Source organism: Petaurus breviceps, unplaced genomic scaffold (assembly GCF_028583685.1).
Source record: "Petaurus breviceps papuanus isolate PSGF00001 unplaced genomic scaffold, PetGlider_PUasm1.0 90760, whole genome shotgun sequence".
Lineage (NCBI taxonomy): Eukaryota > Metazoa > Chordata > Mammalia > Diprotodontia > Petauridae > Petaurus > Petaurus breviceps.
Window position 1 is genome coordinate 8,791,519 of NW_027187338.1, and position 17,586 is coordinate 8,809,104.

Genomic DNA, 17,586 nt, shown 5'->3' on the forward strand with positions numbered 1-17,586 from the left:
GTGCTAATGCCATCTAATTTGATCCTCACAGCCCTGGAAGGTAGGGGTCGTTATCCTTTCTTTTTTAAACAGTTGAGGAAACCGAGGCAGAGGTTAAGTGACTTCTTCAGTCACACAACTAGGGTCTGAGGCTGAATTTGAACTCGGGTCTTTCCAATTTCTGGTCTGGCACTCTCCCCACTGGGTCATTCATTGTCAGAGGTAATGGGATAGCCCACTACACTTGTGGATGGTATTTAAGGAACTTTGTCACATCTGCATTGAAATTTGTGCCTCAGTAACAGCCCCCACCACCCCAGGGCTAATTTTGCCCTCTGGAGAGGGGCAGAACAATTCTGATGCTGCAGAGTCTTTCCCATGACAACCCTTCTTCCAGGGGAGCCAGGCTCCTGGCGTGACTGGCTTATCAGAAAGCACAGATCCTAAGCAGTGGGAAATGGGTTCAAATGGGCATCCTCTCTGTCTGAGGATGCCCTCAACTGCCACTGACTGAAGCTGTCTCCAGCCCTGGCCTATCCACTATTTCTCTGGGGACACGGGGCAGAAGCCATGAACTTGGCTGGGCAAGGGAAGAAACCTGTGCAGGGAGCGAGCCCACGTGCCCGGCTTCACCAGCAGGGGCTGTATCCAACTGTGCTGCTGGGTCTGGAAAAAGGTTTTGGGGATGTGACTGATGTCCAAGTTATGTGAGGGGCCATCACGTGGAAGAGGGATTAGGCCTGCTCGGCCTGGAGCCAGATAGCAGAATCATAACAAGGGGAAAAGGAGGAAAATGTTAGATGGAAGCAGATTTCAGCTCAATGTAAAGACGGTAACAATAAGTGGTTCCTCCAACAACAGAGCACAGACACTGACATGATGTTTTATAATTCCAAAGAATTTAGTCAAGTTCAATGTTAGGAAAAACATCCTGACAAAGAGCTGTCCAGAGTGGGAGGGAATATGGTCAATCCAGCAAACATGTGTCTGAAGCCCCCACTCCACACAAGGCACTGTGCTGGGACCCGGGGAACAGACCACTTACAGGGAAGTCGCAGACCATTTGAGCCCTATGGCCTGCTGCTCTCCCTTCTGAGTGGGCCACACACAACAGCTCCTTTTCCTTGAATGGTCAGAGAGCCCCCATCTATCTGCTGCTGCTGATGGGGGTAACAAAATGAGGACAAAAGAGAGGATGTGCTTGAGGTAGCACACCTTTATTGAAGCTTATGGATGTGCTGGACTTTTGGCCCCTAGAGACTGAAAATAGCATAGAGATGCATTGGCAATAGCAGGCAACACAGGCGGGGCTGGGGAGTGCCTGCCCCTGGATACCCAAGCAGCAATGAGGGCTGGGCAGCAGGGGGTTCAATGGGAAATGCCCTGCCCTGGTCTGTTTCATGTTCAGAAAACCCAAGTCTGTCTAATATAAAACGACACAAAAGAAGTGAGGAGAGTATATACGGTGGTAAGAGATGAGCTAGCGCTGACGTAGGCCATCAGGAAAGGTCACAAGACTTTCCTGGATACAAAGGCCTGAGCTGACCAAGTCACTTGAAGTCTTAAGCCAAAAGGGCTGAGCCTCTTTTCTCCCAGGCCTGGAGATAAGCTAGGCTGCCCACTGGTGAGGATACACGCCTGTCTGAGGGGTCAGGTCCCCATCTTGCTCTAGGGCCTAGGCCCCAGGGCCTACAGCGGTGGTCACTCCTCTGATGTCCACAGCATGGCAGTCACAATCAGGTTCTAAGACTCCTTTCTAGGAATGTTACCACTCAAAGAAAGGGGAGATCTACTTTCTTTTGGGGGCAGTGGTGAGAGAAAGGAGAGGACAGGGAACAAACCCCCTTTACTGTTTCCAGTTTAGGAGGGCGGGGGAAGGTTCTTCAAGGTCCCTGGATCTCCGAGGCTAGGCGTCCCTTCTGGCTCTGCCCCTAAGGAGAACTCATGCATTGTGTTGAGGTCACAACATCCGTGAGGCTGTCATGATGAGGAACTCCTCAAAGCTGAGCCGGACACTGCCCTGCATGCTTGTGTCCTTCTCCCGGAAGGCCTCGGTCAGCACCTGCAACTGGGTGCACACCTGGATGAAGCGGTCCAGCTGCATGGCAGGAGTGGCAGAACGCGGGTAGTATCGGGAAAGCAGGAGCTGAGTGAACTGAGGGCTCAGATTATAGCCCATCTGAGACAGAGCTGGAAAGAAGGACAAACATCTAGGCTGACCCAGAAGCACCTTACTGTATGGAAGCGTGGCTCCACTGGTGTCCACGGAGACAAGCAAGGGCTCACTCATGGGCAGAACACAACAGGAGGGAGGCCCCAAATCTGCCCAATCCAATCAGAACAGGTTGTCTGTCCTGCCAATCACAGCATCAGAGATCTCTTGCTTGAAGGGACCAAAGAGATCACTAAGTTCAACCACCTCATTTCACAGAAGGGGAAAACTGAGGTGGGAGGCAGGGAAGAAGAGTTGCCTAACGTCACCAAGTTACTAAGTGGCAGGGAGCTGGGACTCGACGTTCAGTGTTATCTCCACTCTCTCCACTTTCCATTCCACCCTCTACCCAAAGGTTGCTCCCATTCCACCTCCTGAGACCAGCCTCCTGAACCAGGCCCACCTGCTTCACCAACTCCCATGACACCTGATGAGGGAAGGCACGATGGCACAAACCCCCGAGTAGGAGCTGGGCTGTTATGGATAGGCTCACTAGACAGATATAAAGAGCAGCGAGGCCAACTTCTCAATTTAAACAGGGGGAAACTGAGGCTCAGAGAGAGGAAGTGAGGTACCCAACAAGACTGCAGGCTTTGTGCTGTTAAGGACCTAGTCTTTCACAAAGGGCACTGTGGTGCAGAAGCAAGAGCACCTGATTTGGAACCAGAAATTTGGGGCTGGAGTGATCATGGGCAAGTCACTTCTCTGGGCCTCAGTTTCCTCACCTGTAAAACAAAGATCAGACAATCTTCAGGGTTCTTCCCAGCTCTAAATCCTGCAGTCCTACTCTAACACCCCACACATAACCTAGCACATGGAGCTGGGCACACAGGGCCCAAGCTGTTGACCTGACCTGAACTGTCTTCAGACATCATCCTCAGCCAGCGAAGGGAGAAGCTGGGGGCAATACTAAGCTCTGCAGGTCACAACCATTCTGGGAAGCAGCCCCAGGCTCAGGAAGTGTTCTCCAAAACTCTCCAGGCCCCCTTAGCCCTGAACCACGTGACACCAGAGATCGACGTAACTGGTTCTTCGAGGGCTTGCAGATAAGGCTCCTTTATCCAATGTATCAGCTACATAGGTCCCAACTGGTCTTCCTGACCAATGGGTAGAGAGAAAGGAAACTCAAGCCTGCAGATCAGGTTACTTATCAAGGGCTGCAATCAGTAACCATGAGGAGGTAGGACAGCATTCATTACCTGGGATTTCCTTCACAGGTCACCAAGAGCTTACTGTCCAATTCTTAACAAATTAATGCAGGAAAATAACCCCAAGACCATTTCCCCCTTTGCTGCATTAACATCATCAGCTTAGTCTGCAACCTCTGCCCCTGGGGACCATGTCTCTGTGGGAAGAACTGGGGTGGGGGGAGCAGTGAAGGGCAAAGATCTCCCCGAATCTTCCCTCTTCATGGGGCAGTCACATGAGACCTTGCCCCTACTTTGACTGGACCTGCTCCCAACTCCCTGGGTCTTAGGTTAAACAAGCAAGGGCCAGGGGAACTGGATGGAATCTGTGGGCTCAAACCTCCCAGTGTGGCTACAGGTAGGCTTGTACTTTTTTCTCCTAGTCCAGCCCTTGCCATCATTCTTGAATGCTAGGCTTGCACCCCAAATGTTGCTGCAGCCAAGTTGGGAATACAGCAGGTTCCAAGGGGTCACAGGGCATGAGGCCTGGGGGAGGCAAAAGGACACACCATCCCTTTTGACCCCCTGATAGGGAAGGGTAGGGTCAAGCCTTAGGGGCCAGCTCACCTTGCTGCAGTTCATTGAAGCTGATGGAGCCTGAGTGGTCCCGGTCATATTGTTGGAAGAGGTTCTTCCACTGCTGGATGAAGGTCCACAAGGCAGAGAAGCCAAAGAGGTCGATCCGGCCTGTTTTGGTCTTGTCAAACATGTCTGGAAGGAAGGGATTGGGACTAAAGAGGCTGTGACCACTGAAAACCAAGGGCTCTGGGCACCTGGCCTGGTAAGCCCTGGGAACTTTCCACATCTCCACTTCAGGGAAGGCAACTCTCAACACAGGAAAGGACACAGATGGAGGCAGGGCTAGAAGATGGACTAGCAGCTTCTGGCTCTAAGTTCTCTGGGTGTTTTCCCAGGTGCCTCCATTTCTACCACTAGCTTGCTGGGGTTTCTAGAACATAAGAGTTGACATGTCTGTATCACTTCACCTAGGCCATCTCCTTTGAACCTCAGAGCTTCTCCTGGAGGGAAGAACGCAGGTACAGAGCCTCAGAAAGTAGATATGACTTTCCTAGAGTCGCACAAAAGGTCATGGGTCTCCTCTGATCTAGAATCCAAACTAAGGTCTCTTACCCAAATCCCCAAGCTCAGTGCCCTTCTGCTCCACCCAGTCAGGAAAGCCACACTGGGACCACCCCAACCCCAAGTCCTTCCTGACTCCTATGTCAGGTCTCTACCCCCCAGATGCAGTCATTTTCCAGGGAGTCAGCCATCTCTAGAGAGCTGCACCAAGGACCAGCCAGTTTTTCAGGCTGCAAAAACAGCTGCCTCCCTCCCAACTTCCTCCTGCTTCAGGGTCCCTGGATGTGGGGGATTTCATTGGTTTGCCCTTCAGGAAGCAGAAAAAGAAAGGGTAGAATGGGGCAAAGGGGTGGGACTCACTTATCATCATGAGGCAGGTTTCGTCATTGAATGTGGACCAATTGGAGTTGACCAAGGCCTGTTTAAGTTCCTTCACAGAGATGTAGCCACTGTGATCTGTATCCACTGTCTGGAACCAGGAGTATGCTTCAGGGTCTACACCAGGAGGAATGTTGCCTGGGAGAGCAAGCAGATTGTAGAACCTGGGTCAAGCCTCTGATTCCAGTCCCAAGGGCCAGGCAACAAGGGGTTGAGTTTTAAAGGATGATATATCTCCCCCCTGCTTTGCAGGAAAAAGACTACATACCAACAGACCAAAAGCTCCTTGAGAGAAGGGACTGTTTCACTTTTTATATCTCTAATACCAAGCACAAGGACTGGCATAGAGTAGAAGCTTAATAAATGCATGTTGATTGCCTGAGATGTGGTATAGTTAAAACAGCACTAGGCATGTAGTGAGGTCTGACCTCTTGGGAAGGTCACTAAACTTCCCGAAACCTAAGTGTCCTTTTAGTGAAGGAGCAAGGAGAAGGGTTGGGGAGGAAGGCTCACATCTTAAAGAGAAGAGGGTAAAAATATAAGTCTGTCTTCTTTTAGGAAGAAGTTGGGTTTATAGATTTGTAAGCATGAGTTAATAAAAATATAACAATAGGTCGGCATTACATAACAATACGTAAAAATGAAAAGTTCAATGATGCAGTATATTTTGAACTTTTTATTCACTAAGAATCAGTCTGTGTATGAACAATCACTTGAAGAACAATGATTCCTAGGATGGGTACTCCCTTCTACACATACAGCCCCAGATACCTCTGATGCCCATGTAGGAAGTTTCATTAGTTGCTATTGCTGAAAAACTTCCTTAATTGTGAACTCCCTCTGGGTAAGAACCTCTGGACACTCAGCTATTCTGGGCCTCAGGAGGACACAGAGTCTATCTTTGGGCCCATACTTGGGGGCTTTCCAGTATGGTGGGCTCTGCCAGAGTTCACACTCCACTGGCCTCCAAGAGGCCAAGGTTACCACCATACCACGATAAGATGCTGAAGGAGAATGTCATTTGGGGCCGGGAAGGGGAAGATCCGAATGATCACAAATTAAGAAATGATGGAGAAGTTGGGTGTTGGGGGTGTTGAGGGAAGGAGGTTTGTTTATCCCAGCTCAAATGAGGAAATGTCAAGGTTTCCATAGATACTGAGTTCTAGGAGATCCAAGAAAAATTCAGCTAATGCCTTAATATAGCAATTATGGGGGGAGAAGGAAGGGAAAGTGGACAGGTGAAGAGAGGGGCAAAGTGAACAACAAAAAGAGTGGAGAAAACTGCGATTCTGTGTATGTCTACATAACAGAAGCTGCCTACTTGAGGCTACTCCTGAAGAATGACAGATTATTGGAACAGCAGGAAAAGAAAGAATCTTAGACCACTATCAGAGCTGAAAATGTCCTCAGAAGACTCAGAGCTGGGAGGGGCTTTGTGATATACAATGTCAGGTCTGGAAGAAATCTTAGAGACACTATATGATACTGTCCACTCACTTTACAGATAAAGAAACTGAGGCTAAAATGCCCAGGTAGGACCATGCTGGGGATGAATAAGTGGCCCTGATGATTACACTGGAGCCTTTGTCTAGGCTTAGGGTGAGAAGAAAAGAGGAAAAATAAAATCCAGTCTGAAGCTGTATGAGTTAAGAGCAAACAGATGGGAGCTTTGGGGCTTCAGCAAGATAAAGCTGCTGGCTCAGCAAGCCCAGCACTGCTGGAAGCCCGAGCCTCTCCCCTGAGAGCAGCCTATGTGCATAGACGGATTCAAAGTATATATATTTTTTTGCTTTCCCAGCAACACCATTCCTGTGGGGACCTTCAAGAAGGTGCCTGAATAAGCCCCAAACTGCCAACCTTGTAGATTGGTGTCCATGGTTCTGGCACGCCATGGCAGTGCTGATGCAAGCTAGCAGCAGGGAGGCACAAGGTGGCTTCTCTGATGGGGATGTCTGAAATGCCTGCTCTGGATGGATGTGCCCAATTTTTCTCTCCAGTCCCACAATCCAAGGATTCTCTCCTTTTATAGCACCTTAGTCCCTGTCCTATGCCCCCCTCACTCTCTCACCCCTGCAGGTTGTTTTCTGTCTCCTCCTCCCTCACTGTATCTCTCTCTTGGCTTAAAGGGTCTCCAAATTAATGCAGCACAGTTAAAGGCTAGTCATGCTCTCTATCATTGCCTATTTTCCATCATGCCCTTTGCTCCCATGACACAGCCCTAGGAAACAAGACCAGAGTTGGGATGTAGGAACTAAGACTCAGATTAATGGGTAAAGTTCTGGAGGGTCAGGGGCCAAGCTGCTGACATGTTCATCAACACTTGGCCCCAACTAATGAGGGGTTACTTGACAGAACTGGTACAAGACAATGGCAAAATTCATTTGGAGGAATAAAAAGTCAAGAATTTCAAGGCAAATAATGAAAAGGAGATAAGAACAAAAGGAGTCTATATCCCCAAACTGCAAACTATATTAGAAAACAGCAACCATCAAACTACTTGGTACTGGTTAAAAAGCAGAAAAGTGAAATAAACTAGGGAAGCAAGGCTTAGAAAGTAATAAACATAAAGAAAGTAGCCCAATGTTCAATTAATCAAGAAGGGAATACTCTCTATGTGACAAGAATTGCTGTGATAGCTGGAAGCAGGCTGGCAGAAAACCCATTCGGATCAGCACCTTACATTATGTGCCATAATCAGCTCCAAATGAATAAATGACTTATCCATAAAAGGCCATATGATAAAAAAAAAAAAATAAGGGCAACTGAAAGCAGATGCCTTTCACAACTATAGCTGGGAAAGAGTTCAGAATGTGACAAAAGAAAGAGATCACTGAAAAGTTCAATACCATAATATTAAAAAATTTTTGCACAAAATCATTACAACCAAAATGAGATGTTGATTAGGTAAAAAATCCTGGCATCAAATATCTCTGTTCAAAGTCTGATATCCCAGATATATATAGAACTGATACAAATGTACACTAAGAGGCATTTCCTAATATATGAGGTCAAAGGAATGCTTTTTTTCTAAGTGATGAGCCACTAATAACCTGTGATTCCAATACCTGAAGGATTTCAGCGACCTATTTGGGCATGTCTCCTGCTCTCTGGCCCCCTCTGTGGATCTAACAAAGGAAGCCTGATGTTAACATGGCGATCATGACAGTTGCCCTGCTCAGCCCCTCAGGCACCTGAAAGGGAGAACATCTAAGAGAACTCTTTGACCAGCAATATGTTGCTACTACCCAAGTTTGGATAATTCCACAGTCTCAGCTTAGCTGCTGCTACACTGTGGCAGATTTCCCTTCTAAATGGGAACATGGAATCCACAGAATTCCTTACATCAGGTGTTAAACTCAAATAGAAAGAAGCCATTAATCTGCACATAAAGATCCCTGCAGGCTCCATACTGACTTAGTTTTAAAATGCGGTATTATCTATGTTTTATTGAATTCTCATTTGGTAAATATTTCCCTATTCCATTTTATTTTGGTTCAGGCAATACTCTAGACCGCTGCAGGTCTACAGGCTGTAGTTTTGATACCTCTGCCTTACATCATTCATAATGGCTAAATATCACAATCTCTCTAGTCACCACTAGAATCATCAATGTTCCATCCATATACTGGATCAAGGCAACTAGCTACAGTCTGGCTTGTTGTTATAGCCAGGTAAAGGAATCAGCCATCTTAATTTGTTGGCTTAACTCTGCAAGCTGGGGCTTCAAGTCTGTTCTGATGACTGTGCAGATCAGAATACCCACCTACAGTTGGGAATGCCCACCCTTTCTGAGTCAATCAACAGTGAATGGAGAGATTAAAAGGCTGGCTGGAGACACTAGATTCTGTTTTTCAATGGAGCCCAGAAAGGCCTTGAATCTCTTCACAAGCTGTGATGCCTGGGAGGGCGTCCACCTTCAAGACAAGACCTGTGCAACTCTGCACAGGCTGTCATCATAGACAGCCTCATAGACGAATGCTCATTGAACCAAGCTGAATGAAAGACTTCCTGTTGACTTTCTGTAAAAGGAAGAGGTCATATGAATGGTCATGGAACCAGCTGTTTTATTGAGGAGCACTGAAGAGATGCTTTCTTAAGCCAGCAGCTTCAAGTGCATCATAAAGCCTATCAACAACCAAGCACAAAATGCAAGGTTAGTGTTCACAGTGCTATTTGGAGGTCTGTTATCAAATCAGGGGGCATTCTTTAAAATATCCTTCTCACTTATCCCAGAGAGTAGGTCACCTGAGTGGAGCAGGAGGACAGAGCAGATATCCCTTCTGAATTAGAGTGAGCAGTATCTACTACTGCATCCATGGTGGCCAGGCCAGGAACAAGGGACCTGGTCTGATAAGTTCACAAAGTTTTCAAAAGAAGAAATTCAAACCATTAAAAAACATTTTAAATGCTCCAAATCACTAATAATGTGCAAAATGTAAATTAAAACACCTCTAAGGTTTCTTTCTCAATTTCCATCAACAAAGATGAAAAAAGGTAGAAACAGCCCATGTTAGAGGGGCTCTAGGAAAACAGGGAGACTAATAACACCGGGACAATAGAGCTGTTGGTAGACTGGGTCAAGTGTTGTAGAAGATAATTTGGAATTAAGTGAGTAATGTGACTAAATTATTTATACCCTTGTGCCCAGCAATCCCACCACTGGGAAGATCCTGAAAAGAAATCTAATCAAAAGGAAAGCAAGCTAGATATACCAAAATATTTACAGAAGCACAAAAACCTGCAAATAAACTAAGTGGAAAATGGCTGAACAAAGTGTGATACAAGGATATAAGAATATAATGATAAAATATTGCACGTTAAGAAATGATGTAGACGAGGAATTCAGAGAAGCATAGAAGACTTACATGAACGGATGCAGAGTAAAGAAAGCAAGACCAGGAGAACAATAAATAGGATCACAGTGATGTCAATGGAAGTAACACGAAAAGGTATCCAAATTCAGTTTAATATGTATGGCTCTGGGGGACTGGGATAAAGTAAGAGCCTCAACAGAACAACAGGAATCTAAAGGAGGGAAGGTTTCTAGAAGAAGATGATAATTAATTCCATTTTGAATGTGTTGAACTTGAGATACTGATGGGACACTGGGGAAGACGGCCAGCAGGTAGCTGATGATGCATGACCGGAGTTGAGGAGAGAGAATAAGGCTGGACACATGGATACAGAAATCATCTACCTGCATACAGATAACCGAATTCCTTCCCGACACCCACTCCTACCCCCTGCCAAGGGGATGAAATCACTCTGAGAGAAACAGGAACGAGGATAGGGCCTTGGGGGGGTCACACATATGTTTAGAAGGGAGGCTGTGGATGATGATTCAGCAAAAGATGGGAAAGGGAGGACTCCTCAAAATAACGTTAGGAGAACCAAAGGTAAAGATGTCACAGAAGCCAAGGCAAGAGAGTATCTAAGACAAGTGGGCAGGGGTAGATAACAGTGCCAAAAACTGTAGAAAGGTCAAGCAGAGTGAGGCCTGAGAGAAGGCTTTAGCATTTATGAGATGCCTGATAGAAAATTAGCGGCAGATCAATTAACCAGAACTCACTGGTTACATATACTAATTACAATTAACCCTACTAGGTGCTGGGCATGAAGAAGAAGCCAATGAACACAAACAACTTTTCTCAGAAGGCTGACTGTACAAAGGGAGCTGTAGGACAATTTAAAGGTGGTGTTGGTTTGTTAGAATGGGGGAGATCTGGGAATATCGCTAAGACCTGAAAGTAGTAAGGAAGAAGCCAGTGTATAAGAGGAGACTGAAGGTGGGAGGTTCGAGCAGGGCTCGAAGGGGCTATTTTGTGTCAGAGACAGAGCAAAGGAGGAGAATGGAGAATGTAAAGAGGTTCCAAGGAATAGAAGAGGGTATAGAGAATTTGAGGAAAGAAGGAAAAGCCTGGAAGTATGTTGGTCAGTCAGGGAAAATAAAAAGACTGCCACACAGTAGTGAGGGCTCAATTGAAATCAGATCTCCTAAATGGGTAATGGCCCAGGGGGCACAGCTGAGTAACTTCCTCCAGTGGCATTACGCAGCACATCAGCAGAAGGAGAGATGAGTGGAGGGGAGGGGGTAATCCAGGGCTGGGGCTTGGTAAAGTGTGAGCAACAACAGGATAAAGGGACCGAGGATTCAGAGCAGAAGAAGATACAGGTGAAACAACTTGAACCAACACAGTCAAGTCTATTAAGCAAAGGAAATAGGCCAAAGCAGGGGTAATGAGCTGAAAGTCAGAATGAGGACAATGGATATGTTCAGGAAGAGTGAGGCGGAGATAGAGATGAAAAGAGAGGACGTTAGCCGTTTCCACTCACCTGCTGCTGGGCCTTGCCCATAAGGTCCTGGCTGAGGGGTATTATAGGGATTTGTAGCAGGCTGGCCATAGGGACCTCCTGGGGCAGAGCCTCCATAGGGGCCTCCAGGAGCTGATGAAGGGAGCCCCCCCGGGCTGGGATGTCCATAGGCTCCACCACCAGATGGTGGTCTGTAGGGCCCTCCGGGAGCTGGGCCTCCATATCCTCCACCAGGGGGTAGTCCCCCTCCATACTGGGGATGTCCTGGGTAATAACTGCTTGGTGGGGCTCCTGGAGCCTGTCCAGAAGTTCCTGGGTAGCCCTGTGGAAAGGAAGAAAGATATCAAGAGTAAGACCAGTGACACAAACTTCGGAAGACGCCCCCTCACACCTGTTAAAGGTACTTCCCAGCAGCTCCTGGTCTTTACAGAAAGCAGGACAAGGACTGGAGTGATCCTAGAGGGATCATTGAAGACTGTGACAAGCAAGGTCTCTTTCTAGGTTGTCCCCTGAGCTCAGTGATCAGTGACACCTGGAAGAAGCAGTGATCTCTTTTGTCATTTACTGAATTCAAGGTCAATGAATTGAGGCATACACCCTTAAGTTTAGCTAAATTCCATACTCTGGGTACAACAACTAAATCCTTACTTGCTGTATCTAAAACACACAAACCCTAATGTGTAAAACTAGCCAAGAAAAGCCTGTCCTTGGCTCCAAAGTGGATTTCAAATAGGCTATAGACCTTATACACTAAGGCTCTGGGGCAAGAAGTGATTCCTCCCCCATTATTCAAATTAAACCATTGACAAATTGAAGTAAATCTCTCACAGCATTTGGATTGCACTTTTGCACTTAGTATATTTAATTCAAACATCTATTAAGCACCTTCTGTGTATAGCACCCCCTTCTAGGAATTAAGGAAGAGACAAATTTTACATAAGAAGGCAACGGGGTAGAGTAAGAAAAATTTTCAATTTGGAATCAGATTGTGATTGGGTTGTAGTCTTGATCACGAGAAAATTAATTTGCCTCTCTGAGCCTCAATTTATTTTATTTGTAAACCAGTAAGGCATTACTGGACAAAGTAGTGCATGCACATGAGGGCCAGGAGACGTGTTCAAATCTTGCCTCATGTAGCAGAAGTCAGGACCACCTGGGTTAGAATGCTCTCTCCGACTTGTTAGTTGCATTAACCCCAGCAAGTCACTTAACCTCTCTCAACCGAAGTTTCCTCATCTGCAAAATGGGGACAATATAGTGTGTGTGAAATGCTTTGTAAAGCTTAAGGCACTATATTAATGTCAACTATTACTATTATGGGCAACTGTACTAAAAAATTAAAAAGAGCAATTAAATGGCAAGGCTCCTTAAATCACCAGCCTGAGACTTCTAAGAAATGTAGGTTATGGGGTGGCCAGGTAGCACAGTGAGTAAGAGCACCGGCCCCAGTGTCGGGATGACCTGGGGATCGAATCCAGGCTCAGACACTTAGCACCCACCCAGAAACACCTGGCCGTGTAACCTTGCACAAGTTACTTAACCCCAATTGTTTAAAAAAAAAAAAAAAGAAATGTAGGTTGTGAATCCAGAAACCAGCAACCACTCAATTGTTATGGCTGCTTCACACCCATGACCTGAGGCCAGGGGCCCCAGGAAGTACCTATTCCACTCCAGACAAGACCACACGTTGTCCATGGGATCAGAACAGTTGGGGTTAAACTCCATCCTGGAAACTGCCTGTATGGCACTAAGCAAGTCACTTTACATGTCTGAACCTCCATTTTCTCATCTGTAAAATGATAATCAAAACTTTTAGGCCTTAATTCATTATAGAAATGGGGGCTGTTACTATATTAAGGCACAATGGTGGTAGAGCCAGAGCCACGCAAGAGAGAGAGCCCTGGGGTGACCTTGAGATGAGTCACAGATTCTCTGGGCCCTCAAATGCAGGGGTTTGGACTAGAGGACCTTCATGAGCTTCTGATCTTTTCCTACCCCAAAGCAGGATCACCACACCATACACCTCCCTCCATCTCCTAGCTAGAAGGGATTCCTCTACTACTGGAGTTCCAACATCTGCACCACTTTTCAGGTCTGTAGCTCCAGGTCAGTGGAAAGTTACCAGGAGTCTTCGGGAACAGGTTGGAATTCTCCAGAGTCCCACTGTGTTCAGCTTGGGAGGCAGGGCTAGGGAGGGCAGGAACAAGACTTAGTGAGGTGTGAAACAACATATGAGTGTGGCTACCCAGGAGGTTTGAAGAAAAAGGACAAGGGGTGGGGAGAAGCAGGGAAAATAATTTTTTCTGTCCCTTGGGTTGCACCACTATTGTCAATATATCACTACTCTGCTGATCCTTTCAGAGAATTCATCTTGTGTGGAAACTCCTTCCAGCATGGTTACTCACAATGAACAGTCACATGGTATAAATGGGGTCATAGGTAGTTTGTGGTAATTCAATTAAATAACTATTCATAAAGTGACCTTTACCAAGCCACACATGGCCTCCAAGGAGTATACTCTGCCCTATGGAGGCTGGCCTGGGGCCAGAGACCACAGGCATAAGGAGGATACACCCAGACAACAATAGAGGCTGATAAATAATCAAGTCCGAAATTAGTTATAATCCAGTGCCACAATGAGGGTACAGACAATATGTGAGTGTAATTCATGGAATTTCCTAATAATGCTCACACCTGCCTAACAAGCACACCTGCTCCCCACCTCCCCCAACCCCTTGGCCTATATATCTGTGCTAAGGCAGGTAGGGAGGATACTTCTTACAGCCCCTTTGACAGAGAAGAGAACTGAAGTTCCATGGACAGTGGTATGCCCCATGTCACAATGAGAGGTGGGGTGGGAGGTATTACTTATGATGCCCAAATATTTTACAGATGAGGAAACTGATACTCAGAGAGGTGGAGGGCCTTACCTCTGGTCACACAGCTAGTTCTGGTCTCTTGACTCCAAATCCAGAGGCTAACTCTACTACATCTTGCTACCTTTCAAATATTAGGGATTATGGAAAGAGGAAGACTTCAAATACCCAAAGATGGTAGACATGGGCAGATGGAAAGAAGGGGAAGAAAAGAGTTAATTCAAATCTGACGAAATCAAACATGTCTCATTTAAGACAGTCTTAAGAAACTTAAGTTCTGCTGTGATGGGATTTGAGAGTAAACAGAGGACTTGAAACATCCTCTGGTCAGGGTGCCACCTCACAAGCTTGTCCTGTACCAAGACCCATCCACTCCCCTCCACACTTAAAACCAGCTACAGTGATTTTTGCCACTCCTGAACAACAATAGAAGTTTACCTTTCTACAGCACTTCAGGGCTTGCAAAGTATATTCCTAGAAACCACCATGTGAAGCAAGTAACATTGTCATTTTTACAGGTGAGGAAACTGAGGCTCAGAGATGTTAACTGACATACATGTGTGTTACATCTGTCTGAAGCAGGAGTCTCAAATTCAGTGCTCCTGATGCTAAATATAGTACTTACCAATACAGCATTCTGCCTCATGTGAAAAAGACATTTAACTTGTTTACTAGGTCCTAGAAGACTGAACTAGGACTGATGCATGAAATGGGTGAGACACCCAAATCTCCCTCCCTAGAGCTCCCATACTTGGCTTCTAGTTCAGCTCTAAGGAGGCAGCAGAGGGCTCCTTCAGCCTATCTTCAAGAGGAGCCCCACTCACCATTGCATTTATTCTATGTGGAATCCTTGTCTAGTCAGGTGGACTAGATGGCCTTGAAGGTACTCTCTGGCATTCTGAGTCTAAACCCTGTTATTTCTACTGTGACAGGCTGCCCCAGTGACACAGGAAATATAAACTCCTGAATAGAGAGTGAACTGAGTTCAGCCTTAGTCCTCATTTCTCATCTCGGTCTTGTCTGGGGCCACCCCCACGTCCACATCCTGTGTCTACTTCTGCCCAGACTGGTCCTGAGGCCTGGGATGCTCTCTCTGCCTCCTGGGCAGTCCTGGGCTTTTCTCCAGACTCAGCTGCTTCTCCTTCTCTGGTTACCTCCTGTCTTAGATGGACCAATTCCCAGACATGTCTCCCCCAGCAAAAAGGAAGCCCCTTGAAGACAAGACCTGTCCTCGGTTTTGCTCATGATTTGGGCCATAGCACACAGCAAACACTTAATGTTAGGCATTTGCCATTTGTTGAATGAAAAGAATAAAAGAATCTCTTTCAACTTCTCACTCTGGGCAATTCAACACATATTTAAGATCCCATCCCTGCAGTATGTGTGGGGGTGGTGGAAAAGGGGAGGAAGCATCCCCACCATACACAATGTATGAGACAGCTAGAGAGAGGCTGGGTCTGGAGGCCTTGGACACATACCAGCTGGGTGACCTTGGTCAAATAATTTTGGTCAAGTCATTTTACCTCTGCCTGTCTGAGTTTTCCTAATTATAAAATGGGGATCAAAACAGCATCTACCTCACAGGGTTGTTGTGAGGATCAAAGGAGATCATATGTGTAAAGTGCTCTGCAAACTTTAAAGCACTATATAAAAGCTAACTATAATAAGAAAAATTAAGGCAGGAGAAAATGTGACTAATTGGGGGAAGTAGGGAAAGATTCATGGAAGAGCCTTAATGGCAAAAGTGAGGATTGCATTCCAGGAATGACCCATCTTATTTGAGCAAGGGAATGATATAAAAAGGAAGATTATTTTGATATTGGTAGTGGCATGAAGAAGGAACAGAGACCAAGGAGACCAATTTTGTCCTGAACAATATTTGAACAGATGAGGGGGGGCCATAGGGGCCTGTAACAGGGCAGCAGATATGATGGGAAAGGCAATGGATGTGAGGTGTGGCAGCCTAATTTACATGACCCAACAACTGATCAGCTCTGAAGACTAGGAAGGAAGAGGAGAAAAGGAAGACAGAGGTTATGAACCTGGGTAGGAGAGTGGGGCCTCCACAGAAACAGGGAAGTTTTGAAGGGCTGGCTTAGAGGGCGGATGGCAGTGCATCTTTGTGTCTGTCTCCAGGGAAGCACTAAGTTACACAAGGTCCTGTTCTCTAGCTGTTTCTTGAGCTGACATCCTGTCTTCACTAGATTGGAGTTCCTCATGGGCAAGAGCTGCTCTTACCCTCCACTTTTTACCTTACCAAGATAAAATAGGGAAAGGGACAATGACAAGCCTGGTTTAGGATAACATGGGCTCAGGTGCCTTGTTATGGACAAAGGAATGTTGGATCTGAAGCTCAGCTTTACTACTTGACAGCTCTGTGGCTGAGGGTACTTTACCCTTTGGGGGCCTCAGTTCCCTTCTTGATAAACTAAGGAGTTTGGATGAAATCCAGGGTTCTTAACCTTTTTTGTGTCATGGACCCTTTTGGCAGGCAAACAAAGCCTCCTAATGTTTTTAGATGCAGAAAATAAAATATACAGGATGTTTAATAATAGTATATTACTATAACATTCAATAATATAATAAATAATACTACAGTGATAAACTTATTTACAAATCTGTTGTGAAGATCAAGAGAAATTATGGGAGTAAAGACTTTTAAAAGAACTTTAAAAGTGTCAGGCATTATTACTACTTTTGTTATTTTGTTATCATCACCACCATTACCTACCTCACTGGTCTACAGTGAAGAAACACAATTGCAAATAAACATGAATGACTGTCATTAATTGAAAGAGCCTGGCCTTGGCCTGGAGGGTCACCAGAAGTTCCAGTCTTGGTTTTGCTACTAACTCACTTGGACAAGACCTTAGTGTTTCCAGATCACAATTTCTTCAGTAAAGTGAAAGAGAAGGCCTAGATGGTTTCTAACAGGGGTGGGGAACCTGCAGCCTCAAGGCCACACGTGGCCCTCTAGGTCCTGATGTACGGCTCTTTGACTGGATCCAGACTTCACAGGACAAAGCTCAGTCCAAAGGCTGCACCCAAGGACCTAGAGGGCCACATGTGGCCTTGGGGCCGCAGGTTCCCCACCCCTGCCTTAGAACAGGACATATCAGACTTGGGAAGGCACCTAGAACACAGAATGTCAGGGGGGAGGGCCTCAGAACCCAAAATATCAGAGGGGGGAGGGTCCTTAGGACACAGAATTTCAGAGTTGGGAAGGCACCTAGAACACAGAATGTCAGAGGGAGAAAGAGCCTTAGAATCCAAAATATTAGAGGGGGGAGGGTCCTTAGAACACAGGATGTCAGAGCTAGGAGGGCCCTTAGAACAAGACATGTCAGAGCTGGAAGGGCACCTAGAACACAGAATGTGTGTGGGGGAGAAGGGCCCTAAAACCCAAAATATCAGAGAGGGGAGGGTCCTTGGAACATATAATGTCAGAAAGGGGAGGAAGCTTAGGACAGAGAACCCTAGAACACAGGATGTCGAAGCGACCTGAGATCTCGGACATCCTATCACGGTACAGACGGGGACACCGAGGCAGGCGCGGGAGACT

General features: G+C 46.3%; 1 protein-coding gene across 1 annotated transcript in view; it reads right to left on the bottom strand.

Annotated features, from left to right (window-relative positions):
- Window positions 1–859: 859 nt before the first annotated feature.
- Window positions 860–17,586, bottom strand: part of PEF1 (penta-EF-hand domain containing 1) — a 17,448-nt gene continuing 721 nt past the window's right edge. Inside the window, exons 2-5 of the mRNA XM_069068082.1 lie at window positions 11,170–11,470; window positions 4,819–4,974; window positions 3,946–4,089; window positions 860–2,169 (exon numbers count right to left, since the gene is read on the bottom strand). Coding sequence (XP_068924183.1) covers window positions 1,940–2,169; window positions 3,946–4,089; window positions 4,819–4,974; window positions 11,170–11,470 — 831 coding nt within the window. The 3' untranslated portion in view covers window positions 860–1,939. The remainder of the gene's footprint in view (window positions 2,170–3,945; window positions 4,090–4,818; window positions 4,975–11,169; window positions 11,471–17,586) is intronic.